We start from the raw sequence: 15016 nt of genomic DNA on the forward strand, positions 1-15016 counted from the left end.
TGTGCACAAACAGGGATATCCCTAAAACCTGGACTGTTGGGGTGCCTTGAGGAACTACTGGTCAATGGGCCTGATTCAGAGTTCGGCGCATGTAATAAGAGCCACGCAGATTCCTGATTATCAGGAATCTGCGGCTGCGCAAGGCATGTTCTGCACATGTGCTGATTGGCAGGCAGCCACGTTGAGGGGGCGGAGGGAGGGCTGCACCCCTAGAAACAGGGGCGTGTCACAGACCATTTTCTAGGATAGAGCTTCTGTTGGTCGCAATGTTGGATCCCAGCTTGCGACGCCTGTCGCAGTGCTGGGATCGCAGCTACATGCAGGAGGCCTGTGTTTTACCGAGACGTCTCCTGCATATCTCGTCCCTCCTAGGGATCGGACAGAAATTCAATGCTGCTCGCATACGGCATTCACTGTCCATCCAGCTTTGAATCAGGCCCTACGTACATTGGTGAACGGTGGCTATTTCAGAGCAGTTTTGTACATATTCTACTTTAGGGATCATTGCATGAAACAGACTCTATTAATGCTAAATGATCCTGTTTTCCCTGAAGCCCCTGCGGAATTCTTGTTTATCTCTTGCAGAACAGACAGCTGCAGCTGGTGCTGAATGTTCTCGCTTGGCCAAACTTTTTCCTTTATACTTGGAGCACAAATCGAATGTTCTCTCCTCTTTCACTTCCTTCAATTGCTAAAGTTTAGATGCAGTAGACAAATAATTTGAAGATGGAACCTAATACCGGAGGTCATTCCGAGTTGTTCGCTCACAAGGCGATTTTAGCAGAGTTGCTCATGCTAAGCCGCCGCCTACTGGGAGTGAATCTTAGCATCTTAAAATTGCGAACTAAGTAATCGCAATATTGCGATTACACACCTTGTAGCAGTTTCTGAGTAGCTCCAGACTTACTCGGCATCTGCGATCAGTTCAGTGCTTGTCGTTCCTGGTTTGACGTCACAAACACACCCAGCGTTCGCCCAGACACTCCTCCATTTCTCCGGCCACTCCTGCATTTTTTCCGGAAACGGTAGCGTTTTTTTCCCACACGCCCATAAAACGGCCTGTTTCCGCCCAGTAACACCCATTTCCTGTCAATCACATTACGATCGCCAGACCGATGAAAAAGCCGTGAGTAAAATTACTAAGTGCATAGCAAATTTACTTGGCGCAGTCGCAGTGCGGACATTGCGCATGCGCATTAAGCGAAAAATCGCTGCGATGCGAAGATTTTTACCGAGCGAACAACTCGGAATGAGGGCCACCATTATTTTATTTTTTACAAAGTTTAAAGTAGGAGAATTTAATCTCCGACCGCGGTGGTTTTATAATGGGATTAGTTACATTGTTCTAATGTAGTCGGGATATTCCTCCTGTGAGGGAAGCTTCTATATACTTATCCATAGAACAGAAATAATAATAATAATAATAATAATAATAATACTTAAAATGAGATGCAGTCAATATACGACTGTCGGGATCACGGCAATCGGGAGACCGTCGCCGGAATCCCGACAGCCGATGAAATACCGACACCCAGAATCCCGACCACCGCCAGGTTTTCCCACACCACCAACCGAGTTGGAATAGTACCTGTGGCGAGCGAAACAAGCACGCGAGGGGACTCGCTGCCTCGTCGCCGGGATTCCGACATGGGATGCCGCTGTCGGTATAGCGCCGGGATATCATATGTATCCCAATAAAATCCCTCCACTATTATGTTTTATGCTTAATTTCTTTTTAATCCCTTCATTTTGCTTTTTGGACCCTGCACATATTACATACGATGCTCTATTCTCCATTTGTAGACCAATTGGAATTACAGTTTTTGAAATAATAAAAGGATATCATAGATCAGGATTTAATATAGGGAGTAGCATATGGTAAGACATAGAGGTATGTCACAATGGGAAAAAGTATATGGTATCACAGACCAGTATGTACATTAAAGAGCAGTATATGGCGAGACCTAGTGGTATGTCATGTTGGGAACAGGATATGGTATCACAGACCAGCATGTACTGTAAAGAGTAGTATATGGTATAACACACCAGTATATACTGTAAGGAGCAGTGTGGGAACAGCATATGGTATCACAGACCAGTATGTACTGTAAGGAGCAGTATATAGTATCACAGACCAGTATGTACTGTAAGGAGCGATATATGGTATCACAGACCAGTATGTACCGTAAGGAGCAGTATATAGTATCACAGACCAGTATGTACTGTAAGGAGCAGTATATAGTATCACAGACCAGTATGTGCTGTAAGGAGCAGTATATAGTATCACAGACCAGTATGAACCGTAAGGAGCGATATATGATATCACAGACCAGTATGTACTGTAAGGAGTAGTATATAGTATCACAGACCAGTATGTACTGTAAGGAGCAGTATATGGTATCACAGACCAGTATGTGCTGTAAGGAGTAGTATATAGTATCACAGACCAGTATGTACTGTAAGGAGCGATATATGGTATCACAGACCAGTATGTACTGTAAGGAGCGGTATATAGTATCACAGACCAGTATGTACTGTAAGGAGCGATATATGGTATCACAGACCAGTATGTACTGTAAGGAGCAGTATATGGTATCACAGACCAGTATGTACTGTAAAGAGTAGTATATGGTATAACACACCAGTATATACTGTAAGGAGCAGTGTGGGAACAGCATATGGTATCACAGACCAGTATGTACTGAAAGGACCAATATATGGTATCACAGACCAGTATGTACCGTAAGGAGCAGTATATAGTATCACAGACCAGTATGTACTGTAATGAGCGATATATGATATCACAGACCAGTATGTACTGTAAGGAGCGATATATGGTATCACAGACCAGTATGTACTGTAAGGAGCGATATATGATATCACAGACCAGTATGTACTGTAAGGAGCGATATATGGTATCACAGACCAGTATGTACCGTAAGGAGCAGTATATAGTATCACAGACCAGTATGTACCGTAAGGAGCGATATATGATATCACAGACCAGTATGTACCGTAAGGAGCGATATATGGTATCACAGACCAGTATGTACTGAAAGGAGCAATATATGGTATCACAGACCAGTATGTACTGTAAGGAGCGATATATGGTATCACAGACCAGTATGTACCGTAAGGAGCAGTATAAAGTATCACAGACCAGTATGTACTGTAATGAGCGATATATGATATCACAGACCAGTATGTACTGTAAGGAGCGATATATGGTATCACAGACCAGTATGTACTGTAAGGAGCGATATATGATATCACAGACCAGTATGTACTGTAAGGAGCGATATATGGTATCACAGACCAGTATGTACCGTAAGGAGCAGTATATAGTATCACAGACCAGTATGAACCGTAAGGAGCGATATATGATATCACAGACCAGTATGTACTGTAAGGAGCGATATATGGTATCACAGACCAGTATGTACTGAAAGGAGCAATATATGGTATCACAGACCAGTATGTACTGTAAGGAGCGATATATGGTATCACAGACCAGTATGTACCGTAAGGAGCAGTATATAGTATCACAGACCAGTATGTACTGTAATGAGCGATATATGATATCACAGACCAGTATGTACTGTAAGGAGCGATATATGGTATCACAGACCAGTATGTACTGTAAGGAGCGATATATGATATCACAGACCAGTATGTACTGTAAGGAGCGATATATGGTATCACAGACCAGTATGTTCCGTAAGGAGCAGTATATAGTATCACAGACCAGTATGTACCGTAAGGAGCGGTATATAGTATCACAAACCAGTATGTACTGTAAGGAGCGATATATGGTATCACAGACCAGTATGTACTGTAAGGAGCCGTATATGGTATCACAGACCAGTATGTACTGTAAGGAGCCGTATATGGTATCACAGACCAGTATGTACTGTAAGGCGCAGTATATAGTATCACAGACCAGTATGTACTGTAAGGCGCAGTATATAGTATCACAGACCAGTATGTGCTGTAAGGAGCAGTATATAGTATCACAGACCAGTATGTGCTGTAAGGAGCGGTATATGGTATCACAGACCAGTATGTACTGTGAGGAGCAGTATATGATATCACAGACCAGTATGTGCTGTAAGGAGCAGTATATAGTATCACAGACCAGTATGTACTGTAAGGCGCGGTATATAGTATCACAGACCAGTATGTGCTGTAAGGAGCAGTATATAGTATCACAGACCAGTATGTACTGTAAGGAGCAGTATATGATATCACAGACCACTATGTACCGTAAGGAGCAGTATATAGTATCACAGACCAGTATGTACTATAAGGAGCGGTATATGGTATCACAGACCAGTATGTACTGTAAGGAGCGATATATGGTATCACAGACCAGTATGTACCGTAAGGAGCAGTATATAGTATCACAGACCAGTATGTACTGTAAGGAGCAGTATATAGTATCACAGACCAGTATGTGCTGTAAGGAGCAGTATATAGTATCACAGACCAGTATGTACTATAAGGAGCGATATATGGTATCACAGACCAGTATGTACTGTAAGGAGCAGTATATGGTATCACAGACCAGTATGTGCTGTAAGGAGCAGTATATAGTATCACAGACCAGTATGTACTGTAAGGAGCAGTATATAGTATCACAGACCAGTATGTGCTGTAAGGAGTAGTATATAGTATCACAGACCAGTATGTACTGTAAGGAGCGATATATGGTATCACAGACCAGTATGTACTGTAAGGAGCAGTATATGGTATCACAGACCAGTATGTACTGTAAAGAGTAGTATATGGTATAACACACCAGTATATACTGTAAGGAGCAGTGTGGGAACAGCATATGGTATCACAGACCAGTATGTACTGAAAGGAGCAATATATGGTATCACAGACCAGTATGTACTGTAAGGAGCGATATATGGTATCACAGACCAGTATGTACCGTAAGGAGCAGTATATAGTATCACAGACCAGTATGTACTGAAAGGAGCAATATATGGTATCACAGACCAGTATGTACTGTAAGGAGCGATATATGGTATCACAGACCAGTATGTACCGTAAGGAGCAGTCTATAGTATCACAGACCAGTATGTACTGTAAGGAGCGATATATGATATCACAGACCAGTATGTACTGTAAGGAGCGATATATGGTATCACAGACCAGTATGTACTGTAAGGAGCGATATATGATATCACAGACCAGTATGTACCGTAAGGAGCGGTATATAGTATCATAGACCAGTATGTACTGTAAGGAGCGATATATGGTATCACAGACCAGTATGTACTGTAAGGAGCGATATATGGTATCACAGACCAGTATGTACCGTAAGGAGCAGTCTATAGTATCACAGACCAGTATGTACTGTAAGGAGCGATATATGATATCACAGACCAGTATGTACCGTAAGGAGCGGTATATAGTATCATAGACCAGTATGTACTGTAAGGAGCGATATATGGTATCACAGACCAGTATGTACTATAAGGAGCGGTATATAGTATCACAGACCAGTATGTACTGTAAGGAGCGATATATGGTATCACAGACCAGTATGTACTATAAGGAGCGGTATATAGTATCACAGACCAGTATGTACTGTAAGGAGCAGTATATGGTATCACAGACCAGTATGTACTGTAAGGAGCGGTATATAGTATCACAGACCAGTATGTACTGTAAGGAGCGATATATGGTATCACAGACCAGTATGTACTGTAAGGAGCGGTATATAGTATCACAGACCAGTATGTACTGTAAGGAGCGATATATGGTATCACAGACCAGTATGTACTATAAGGAGCGGTATATAGTATCGCAGACCAGTATGTACTGTAAGGAGCGGTATATGGTATCACAGACCAGTATGTACTGTAAGGAGCGATATATGGTATCACAGACCAGTATGTACTTTAAGGAGCTGTATATGGTACCACAGACCAGTATGTACTGTAAGGCGCAGTATATAGTATCACAGACCAGTATGTGCTGTAAGGAGCAGTATATAATATCACAGACCAGTATGAGCTGTAAGGAGCAGTATATAGTATCACAGACCAGTATTGCTGTAAGGAGCGGTATATGGTATTACAGACTAGTATGTACTGTGAGGAGCAGTATATGATATCACAGACCAGTATGTGCTGTAAGGAGCAGTATATAGTATCACAGACCAGTATGTACTGTAAGGCGCGGTATATAGTATCACAGACCAGTATGTACTATAAGGAGCGGTATATGGTATCACAGACCAGTATGTACTATAAGGAGCGGTATATAGTATCACAGACCAGTATGTACTGTAAGGAGCGATATATGGTATCACAGACCAGTATGTACTATAAGGAGCGGTATATAGTATCACAGACCAGTATGTACTGTAAGGAGCAGTATATGGTATCACAGACCAGTATGTACTGTAAGGAGCGGTATATAGTATCACAGACCAGTATGTACTGTAAGGAGCGATATATGGTATCACAGACCAGTATGTACTGTAAGGAGCGGTATATAGTATCACAGACCAGTATGTACTGTAAGGAGCGATATATGGTATCACAGACCAGTATGTACTATAAGGAGCGGTATATAGTATCACAGACCAGTATGTACTGTAAGGAGCGATATATGGTATCACAGACCAGTATGTACTATAAGGAGCGGTATATAGTATCACAGACCAGTATGTACTGTAAGGAGCGATATATGGTATCACAGACCAGTATGTACTATAAGGAGCGGTATATAGTATCACAGACCAGTATGTACTGTAAGGAGCAGTATATGGTATCACAGACCAGTATGTACTGTAAGGAGCGGTATATAGTATCACAGACCAGTATGTACTGTAAGGAGCGATATATGGTATCACAGACCAGTATGTACTGTAAGGAGCGGTATATAGTATCACAGACCAGTATGTACTGTAAGGAGCGATATATGGTATCACAGACCAGTATGTACTATAAGGAGCGGTATATAGTATCACAGACCAGTATGTACTGTAAGGAGTAGTATATAGTATCACAGACCAGTATGTACTGTAAGGAGCGATATATGGTATCACAGACCAGTATGTACTGTAAGGAGCGGTATATAGTATCACAGACCAGTATGTACTGTAAGGAGCGATATATGGTATCACAGACCAGTATGTACTGTAAGGAGCAGTATATGGTATCACAGACCAGTATGTGCTGTAAGGAGCAGTATATAGTATCACAGACCAGTATGTACTGTAAGGAGCAGTATATAGTATCACAGACCAGTATGTGCTGTAAGGAGTAGTATATAGTATCACAGACCAGTATGTACTGTAAGGAGCGATATATGGTATCACAGACCAGTATGTACTGTAAGGCGCAGTATATGGTATCACAGACCAGTATGTACTGTAAAGAGTAGTATATGGTATAACACACCAGTATATACTGTAAGGAGCAGTGTGGGAACAGCATATGGTATCACAGACCAGTATGTACTGAAAGGAGCAATATATGGTATCACAGACCAGTATGTACTGTAAGGAGCGATATATGGTATCACAGACCAGTATGTACTGTAAGGAGCGGTATATAGTATCACAGACCAGTATGTACTGTAAGGAGCGATATATGGTATCACAGACCAGTATGTACTGTAAGGAGCGGTATATAGTATCACAGACCAGTATGTACTGTAAGGAGCGATATATGGTATCACAGACCAGTATGTACTATAAGGAGCGGTATATAGTATCACAGACCAGTATGTACTGTAAGGAGTAGTATATAGTATCACAGACCAGTATGTACTGTAAGAAGCGATATATGGTATCACAGACCAGTATGTACTGTAAGGAGCGGTATATAGTATCACAGACCAGTATGTGCAGTAAGGAGCAGTATATAGTATCACAAAGCAGTCGAACATAGTCTGTGAGTCCTAATGGCTGTCTGGCACAGAATATAAATGTAGTTTATCCTCTCTTGTGTTTTAGGTGCCTTGTCTTATGCAGATCTTGGCACATCTATCAAGAAGTCTGGTGGGCACTACATCTATCTGTTGGAAACCCTCGGGCCTGTTCCAGCCTTCCTGAGACTATGGGCTGAATTTGTCATGATCCGGTAACGTTTTCCTTTTCTTCCAAATTAGGACAACACCAGAGGTGCACAATTAGGGGTCCCTTCCACAGAAAACTGAGACACCCTACTATAGTCTGTCCAGCATCCAAAAATATATGTATCAAGCTTGGTACATCTCCCCCTGTCATTGGTGGGTTGAATGATCCTGTATAATAAATAGGTGACAGAAATTCTGTACTTCTGATAAATCAATGGCTCGATGAATCTATTTTATATAGAGATTGTAAACTATGAAAGCAAAGAGTTAATCTCTAACGCTTGTGTGTTTCTAGGCCAGCAAATATTGCCGTCGTCTGTTTAGCATTTGGACGTTACTTGATTGAGCCCCTTTTTGTGCCTTGTAATGCACCGGATATTGCCGTCAAACTCATCAGCTCCCTCGGAATCGGTAAGTCATGTATAAATTATTCTTATACCGGGAGGCAGCTTCTCATGCAACATTGATGAGACATACGTAGCAGGGAGATGGAGGCATTAGCAGGAGTACTGGTACCTCATGACCCGTTATGTCACAAATTCTTAGGGTATCGATAGGCTACAACAAAATGGCTGCCTCCAGTGTTTATATAACCATATGCAGTTGTTTATTACTTTTTTTTTATCCCTAGTCATGATCATTGCACTGAACTGTTGGAGTGTCACCTGGTCTGCTAACCTCCAGATGGCCTTTACCGCTCTGAAGTTTGTGGCTATAGCACTAATTATAATACCCGGAATGATGGCGTTAACCGACGGTAAGCTAAATAATGATTAAAGATTGGTGTATTTTCAGATATTTTTGGCCTGTAGAGTTGGACGCAATTTGCTTCTATGCAAAACGCGTCAGCAATTCAACAGGTGCGGTAGCTTTACTCTGACTACAAACATGGTCACAGACACAGCACAGGTAGCATCGCATTAGCATCTTGAGGGTGGCCATCTTGGGCGCGTTTTTGCATCGACACACCCTTACTGTACTTTATCCGCGCCTGCACACCATTTCCGCACCCTGTAGTGGCCTCTACTACCCCCCCACCCCCAGACCATATGACATCACAAAGGTGATTGCCATGAGCAATAACTCTGCTTGTCCGCTTTAGAAGGCTGGATACATCTCCGCCTCAGTGATTTCCTCGTTATTTAGTTTCTCTTATACTTACAGGACACACAGAGAACTTCCAAGATGCGTTTGACACAACCTCTCTGGCTCTGGACAAAATTCCACTGGCGTTCTACTCTGGGATGTTCGCCTACGGAGGCTGGTAGGTCGCTCCCCTCTAAGTCATGTGTGTCCGAGACATTGTGCCAACAGTGGCAAAATAAGAGCAGGTTCTGGAGCAATAGGTGACTGCAGGGCGATATGGCTGAGAGGTAAGCAAAGGTGCAAATCTCCCAGAGTGGCTCCAGTGCGGAGTCCACATCAGGATTACAGATCGCAGGTATATTCTGTATCACTGGTCTGTAAGTCACAGCGGTATGTTATAGTAGCCCTGACGGTAAATGAGAGACTAGAAAGTCAGTGCGAGTGCTTTAACCACTTACTTTTTAGTTTTACGTTACATATGTGACTATTTACAGTTATACCGTACATTAACTGTGTGACTTATATCCAGCCGTACCGTACATTAACTGTGTGACTACTTCCGGTTATACCGTACATTACCTGTGTGACTATTTCCGGTTATACCGTACATTACCTGTGTGACTATTTCCGGCTATACCGTACATTACCTGTGTGACTTATATCCAGCCGTACCGTACATTACCTGTGTGACTATTTCCGGTTATACCGTACATTACCTGTGTGACTATTTCCGGTTACACCGTACATTACCTGTGTGACTATTTCCAGTGACACCGCACATTACCTGTGTGACTATTTCCAGTGACACCGCACATTACCTGTGTGACTATTTCCGGCCATACCGTACATTACCTGTGTGACTATTTCCAGTCTAACCGTACATTACCCGTGTGACTATTTCCAGTCGTACCTAACATTACCCGTGTGACTATTTCCAGTCGTACCGTACATTACCCGTGTGACTATTGCCAGCCTTACCGTACATTACCCGTGTAAATATTGCCAGCCTTACCGTACATTACCCGTGTGACTATTTCCGGATACACCGTACATTACCCGAGTGACTATTTCCGGATATACCGTACATTACCTGTGTGACTATTTCCAGTCGTACCGTACATTACCTGTGTGACTATTTCCAGTCGTACCGTACATTACCTGTGTGACTATTTCCGGTTATACCGTACATTACCTGTGTGACTATTTCCGGTTATACCGTACATTACCTGTGTGACTATTTCCGGCTATACCGTACATGACCTGTGTGACTTATATCCAGTCATACCGTACATTACCTGTGTGACTATTTCCGGTTATACCGTACATTACCTGTGTGACTATTTCCAGTCGTACCGTACATTACCTGTGTGACTATTTCCAGTCGTACCGTACATTACCTGTGTGACTATTTCCGGTTATACCGTACATTACCTGTGTGACTATTTCCGGTTATACCGTACATTACCTGTGTGACTATTTCCGGCTATACCGTACATGACCTGTGTGACTTATATCCAGTCATACCATACATTACCTGTGTGACTATTTCCGGTTATACCGTACATTACCTGTGTGACTATTTCCGGTTACACCGTACATTACCTGTGTGACTACTTCCGGTTATACCGTACATTACCTGTGACTATTTCCGGTTATACTGTATATTACCTGTGACTATTTCCGGTTATACCGTACATTACCTGTGTGACTTATTTCCAGTCGTACCGTACATTACCTGTGTGACTATTTCCGGCCTTACCATACATTACCTGTGTGACTATTTCCGGTTATACCGTACATTACCTGTGTGACTATTTCCGGTTACACCGTACATTACCTGTGTGACTACTTCCGGTTATACCGTACATTACCTGTGACTATTTCCGGTTATACTGTACATTACCTGTGACTATTTCCGGTTATACCGTACATTACCTGTGTGACTTATTTCCAGTCGTACCGTACATTACCTGTGTGACTATTTCCGGCCTTACCATACATTACCTGTGTGACTATTTCCGGTTATACCGTACATTACCTGTGTGACTATTTCCAGTTATACCGTACATTACCTGTGTGACTATTGCCGGCCTTACCGTACATTACCTGTGTGACTATTGCCGGCCTTACCGTACATTACCTGTGTGACTACTTCCAGTTATACCGTACATTACCTGTGTGACTATTGCCGGCCTTACCGTACATTACCTGTGTGACTATTTCCGGTTATACCGTACATTACCTGTGTGACTATTTCCGGTTATACCGTAAATTACCTGTGTGACTATTTCCGGTTATACCGTACATTACCTGTGTGACTATTTCCGGCTATACCGTACATTACCTGTGTGACTTATATCCAGCCATACCGTACATTACCTGTGTGACTATTTCCGGTTACACCGTACATTACCTGTGTGACTATTTCCAGTGACACCGCACATTACCTGTGTGACTATTTCCAGTGACACCGCACATTACCTGTGTGACTATTTCCGGCCATACCGTACATTACCTGTGTGACTATTTCCAGTCTAACCGTACATTACCCGTGTGACTATTTCCAGTCGTACCTAACATTACCCGTGTGACTATTTCCAGTCGTACCGTACATTACCCGTGTGACTATTGCCAGCCTTACCGTACATTACCCGTGTAAATATTGCCAGCCTTACCGTACATTACCCGTGTGACTATTTCCGGATACACCGTACATTACCCGAGTGACTATTTCCGGATATACCGTACATTACCTGTGTGACTATTTCCAGTCGTACCGTACATTACCTGTGTGACTATTTCCAGTCGTACCGTACATTACCTGTGTGACTATTTCCGGTTATACCGTACATTACCTGTGTGACTATTTCCGGTTATACCGTACATTACCTGTGTGACTATTTCCGGCTATACCGTACATGACCTGTGTGACTTATTTCCAGTCGTACCGTACATTACCTGTGTGACTATTTCCGGCCTTACCATACATTACCTGTGTGACTATTTCCGGCCTTACCGTACATTACCTGTGTGACTATTTCCAGTTATACCGTACATTACCTGTGTGACTATTGCCGGCCTTACCGTACATTACCTGTGTGACTATTGCCGGCCTTACCGTACATTACCTGTGTGACTACTTCCAGTTATACCGTACATTACCTGTGTGACTATTGCCGGCCTTACCGTACATTACCTGTGTGACTATTGCCGGCCTTACCGTACATTACCTGTGTGACTACTTCCAGTTATACCGTACATTACCTGTGTGACTATTGCCGGCCTTACCGTACATTACCTGTGTGACTATTTCCGGTTATACCGTACATTACCTGTGTGACCGTTTCCGGTTATACCGTAAATTACCTGTGTGACTATTTCTGGTTATACCGTACATTACCTTTGTGACTATTGCCGGCCTTACCGTACATTACCTGTGTGACTATTGCCGGCCTTACCGTACATTACCTGTGTGACTATTGCCGGTTATACCGTACATTACCTGTGTGACTATTTCCGGTTATACCGTACATTAACCGTGTGACTATTTCCGGTTATACCGTAAATTACCCGTGTGACTATTTTCGGTTATACCGTACATTATCTGTGTGACTATTTCCGGTTATACCGTAAATTACCTGTGTGGCTATTTCCGGTTATACCGTACATTACCTGTGTGATTATTTCCGGCCTTACCGTACATTACCTGTGTGACTTATTTCCAGTCGTACCGTACATTACCTGTGTGACTATTTCCGGCTATACCGTACATTACCTGTGTGACTACTTCCAGTTATACCGTACATTACCTGTGTGACTACTTCCAGTTATACCGTACATTACCTGTGTGACTATTTCCGGCCTTACCGTACATTACCTGTGTGACTATTTCCGGTTATACCGTACATTACCTGTGTGACTATTTCCGGTTATACCGTACATTACCTGTGTGACTACTTCCGGCTACACCGTACATTACCTGTGTGACTACTTCCAGTTATACCGTACATTACCTATGTGACTACTTCCAGTTATACCGTACATAACCTGTGTGACTATTGCCGGCCTTACCGTACATTACCTGTGTGACTATTTCCAGTCGTACCGTACATTACCTGTGTGACTATTTCCGGCCTTACCGTACATTACCTGTGTGACTATTTCCGGTTATACCGTACATTACCTGTGTGACTATTTCCGGTTATACCGTACATTACCTGTGTGACTATTTCCGTTTATACCGTACATTACCTGTGTGACTATTGCCGGTTATACCGTACATTACCTGTGTGACTATTTCCAGTTATACCGTACATTACCTGTGTGACTATTTCCGTTTATACCGTACATTACCTGTGTGACTATTTCCGTTTATACCGTACATTACCTGTGTGGCTATTTCCAGTCTAACCGTACATTACCCGTGTGACTATTTCCAGTCGTACCTAACATTACCCGTGTGACTATTTCCAGTCGTACCGTACATTACCCGTGTGACTATTGCCAGCCTTACCGTACATTACCCGTGTGACTATTTCCAGCCTTACCGTACATTACCCGTGTGACTATTTCCAGCCTTACCGTACATTACCCGTGTGACTATTTCCGGATACACCGTACATTACCTGAGTGACTATTTCCGGATATACCGTACATTACCTGTGTGACTATTTCCAGTCGTACCGTACATTACCTGTGTGACTATTTCCAGTCGTACCGTACATTACCTGTGTGACTATTTCCAGTCGTACCGTACATTACCTGTGTGACTATTTCCGGTTACACCGTACATTACCTGTGTGACTATTTCCGGTTACACCGAACATTACCTGTGTGACTATTTCCGGTTATACCGTACATTACCTGTGTGACTATTTCCGGCTATACCGTACATTACCTGTGTGACTTATATCCAGCCGTACCGTACATTACCTGTGTGACTATTTCCGGTTATAACGTACATTACCTGTGTGACTATTTCCGGTTACACCGTACATTACCTGTGTGACTATTTCCGGTTATACCGTACATTACCTGTGACTATTTCCGGTTATACCGTACATTACCTGTGACTATTTCCGGTTATACCGTACATTACCTGTGTGACTTATTTCGTCGTACCGTACATTACCTGTGTGACTATTTCCGGCCTTACCATACATTACCTGTGTGACTATTTTCAGTTATACCGTACATTACCTGTGTGACTATTTCCAGTTATACCGTACATTACCTGTGTGACTATTGCCGGCCTTACCGTACATTTCCTGTGTGACTACTTCCAGTTATACCGTACATTACCTGTGTGACTATTGCCGGCCTTACCGTACATTACCTGTGTGACTATTTCCGGTTATACCGTAAATTACCCGTGTGACTATTTTCGGTTATACCGTACATTATCTGTGTGACTATTTCCAGTTATACCGTAAATTACCTGTGTGGCTATTTTCGGTTATACCGTACATTACCTGTGTGACTATTTCCGGTTATACCGTACATTACCTGTGTGACTATTTCCGGTTATACCGTACATTACCTGTGTGATTATTTCCGGCCTTACCGTACATTACCTGTGTGACTTATTTCCAGTCGTACCGTACATTACCTGTGTGACTATTTCCAGCCTTACCGTACATTACCTGTGTGACTATTTCCGGTTATACCGTACATTACCTGTGTGACTACTTCCGGCTATACCGTACATTACCTGTGTGACTACTTCCAGTTATACCGTACATTACCTGTGTGACTACTTCCAGTTATACCGTACATAACCTGTGTGACTATTGCCGGCCTTACCGTACATCACCCGTGTGACTATTTCCAG

At 42.7% G+C, this 15016-nt stretch overlaps 1 protein-coding gene across 1 annotated transcript in view; it reads left to right on the plus strand.

Moving 5' to 3' along the window:
• The window catches only part of LOC134935754 (cystine/glutamate transporter-like), a 33853-nt gene that overhangs the window by 4094 nt on the left and 14743 nt on the right, over positions 1-15016 (plus strand). Inside the window, exons 2-5 of the mRNA XM_063930595.1 lie at positions 7979-8105; positions 8396-8511; positions 8732-8857; positions 9265-9364. Of these exons, the coding sequence (XP_063786665.1) occupies positions 7979-8105; positions 8396-8511; positions 8732-8857; positions 9265-9364 (469 nt within the window). The remainder of the gene's footprint in view (positions 1-7978; positions 8106-8395; positions 8512-8731; positions 8858-9264; positions 9365-15016) is intronic.

Source organism: Pseudophryne corroboree, chromosome 6 (assembly GCF_028390025.1).
Source record: "Pseudophryne corroboree isolate aPseCor3 chromosome 6, aPseCor3.hap2, whole genome shotgun sequence".
Lineage (NCBI taxonomy): Eukaryota > Metazoa > Chordata > Amphibia > Anura > Myobatrachidae > Pseudophryne > Pseudophryne corroboree.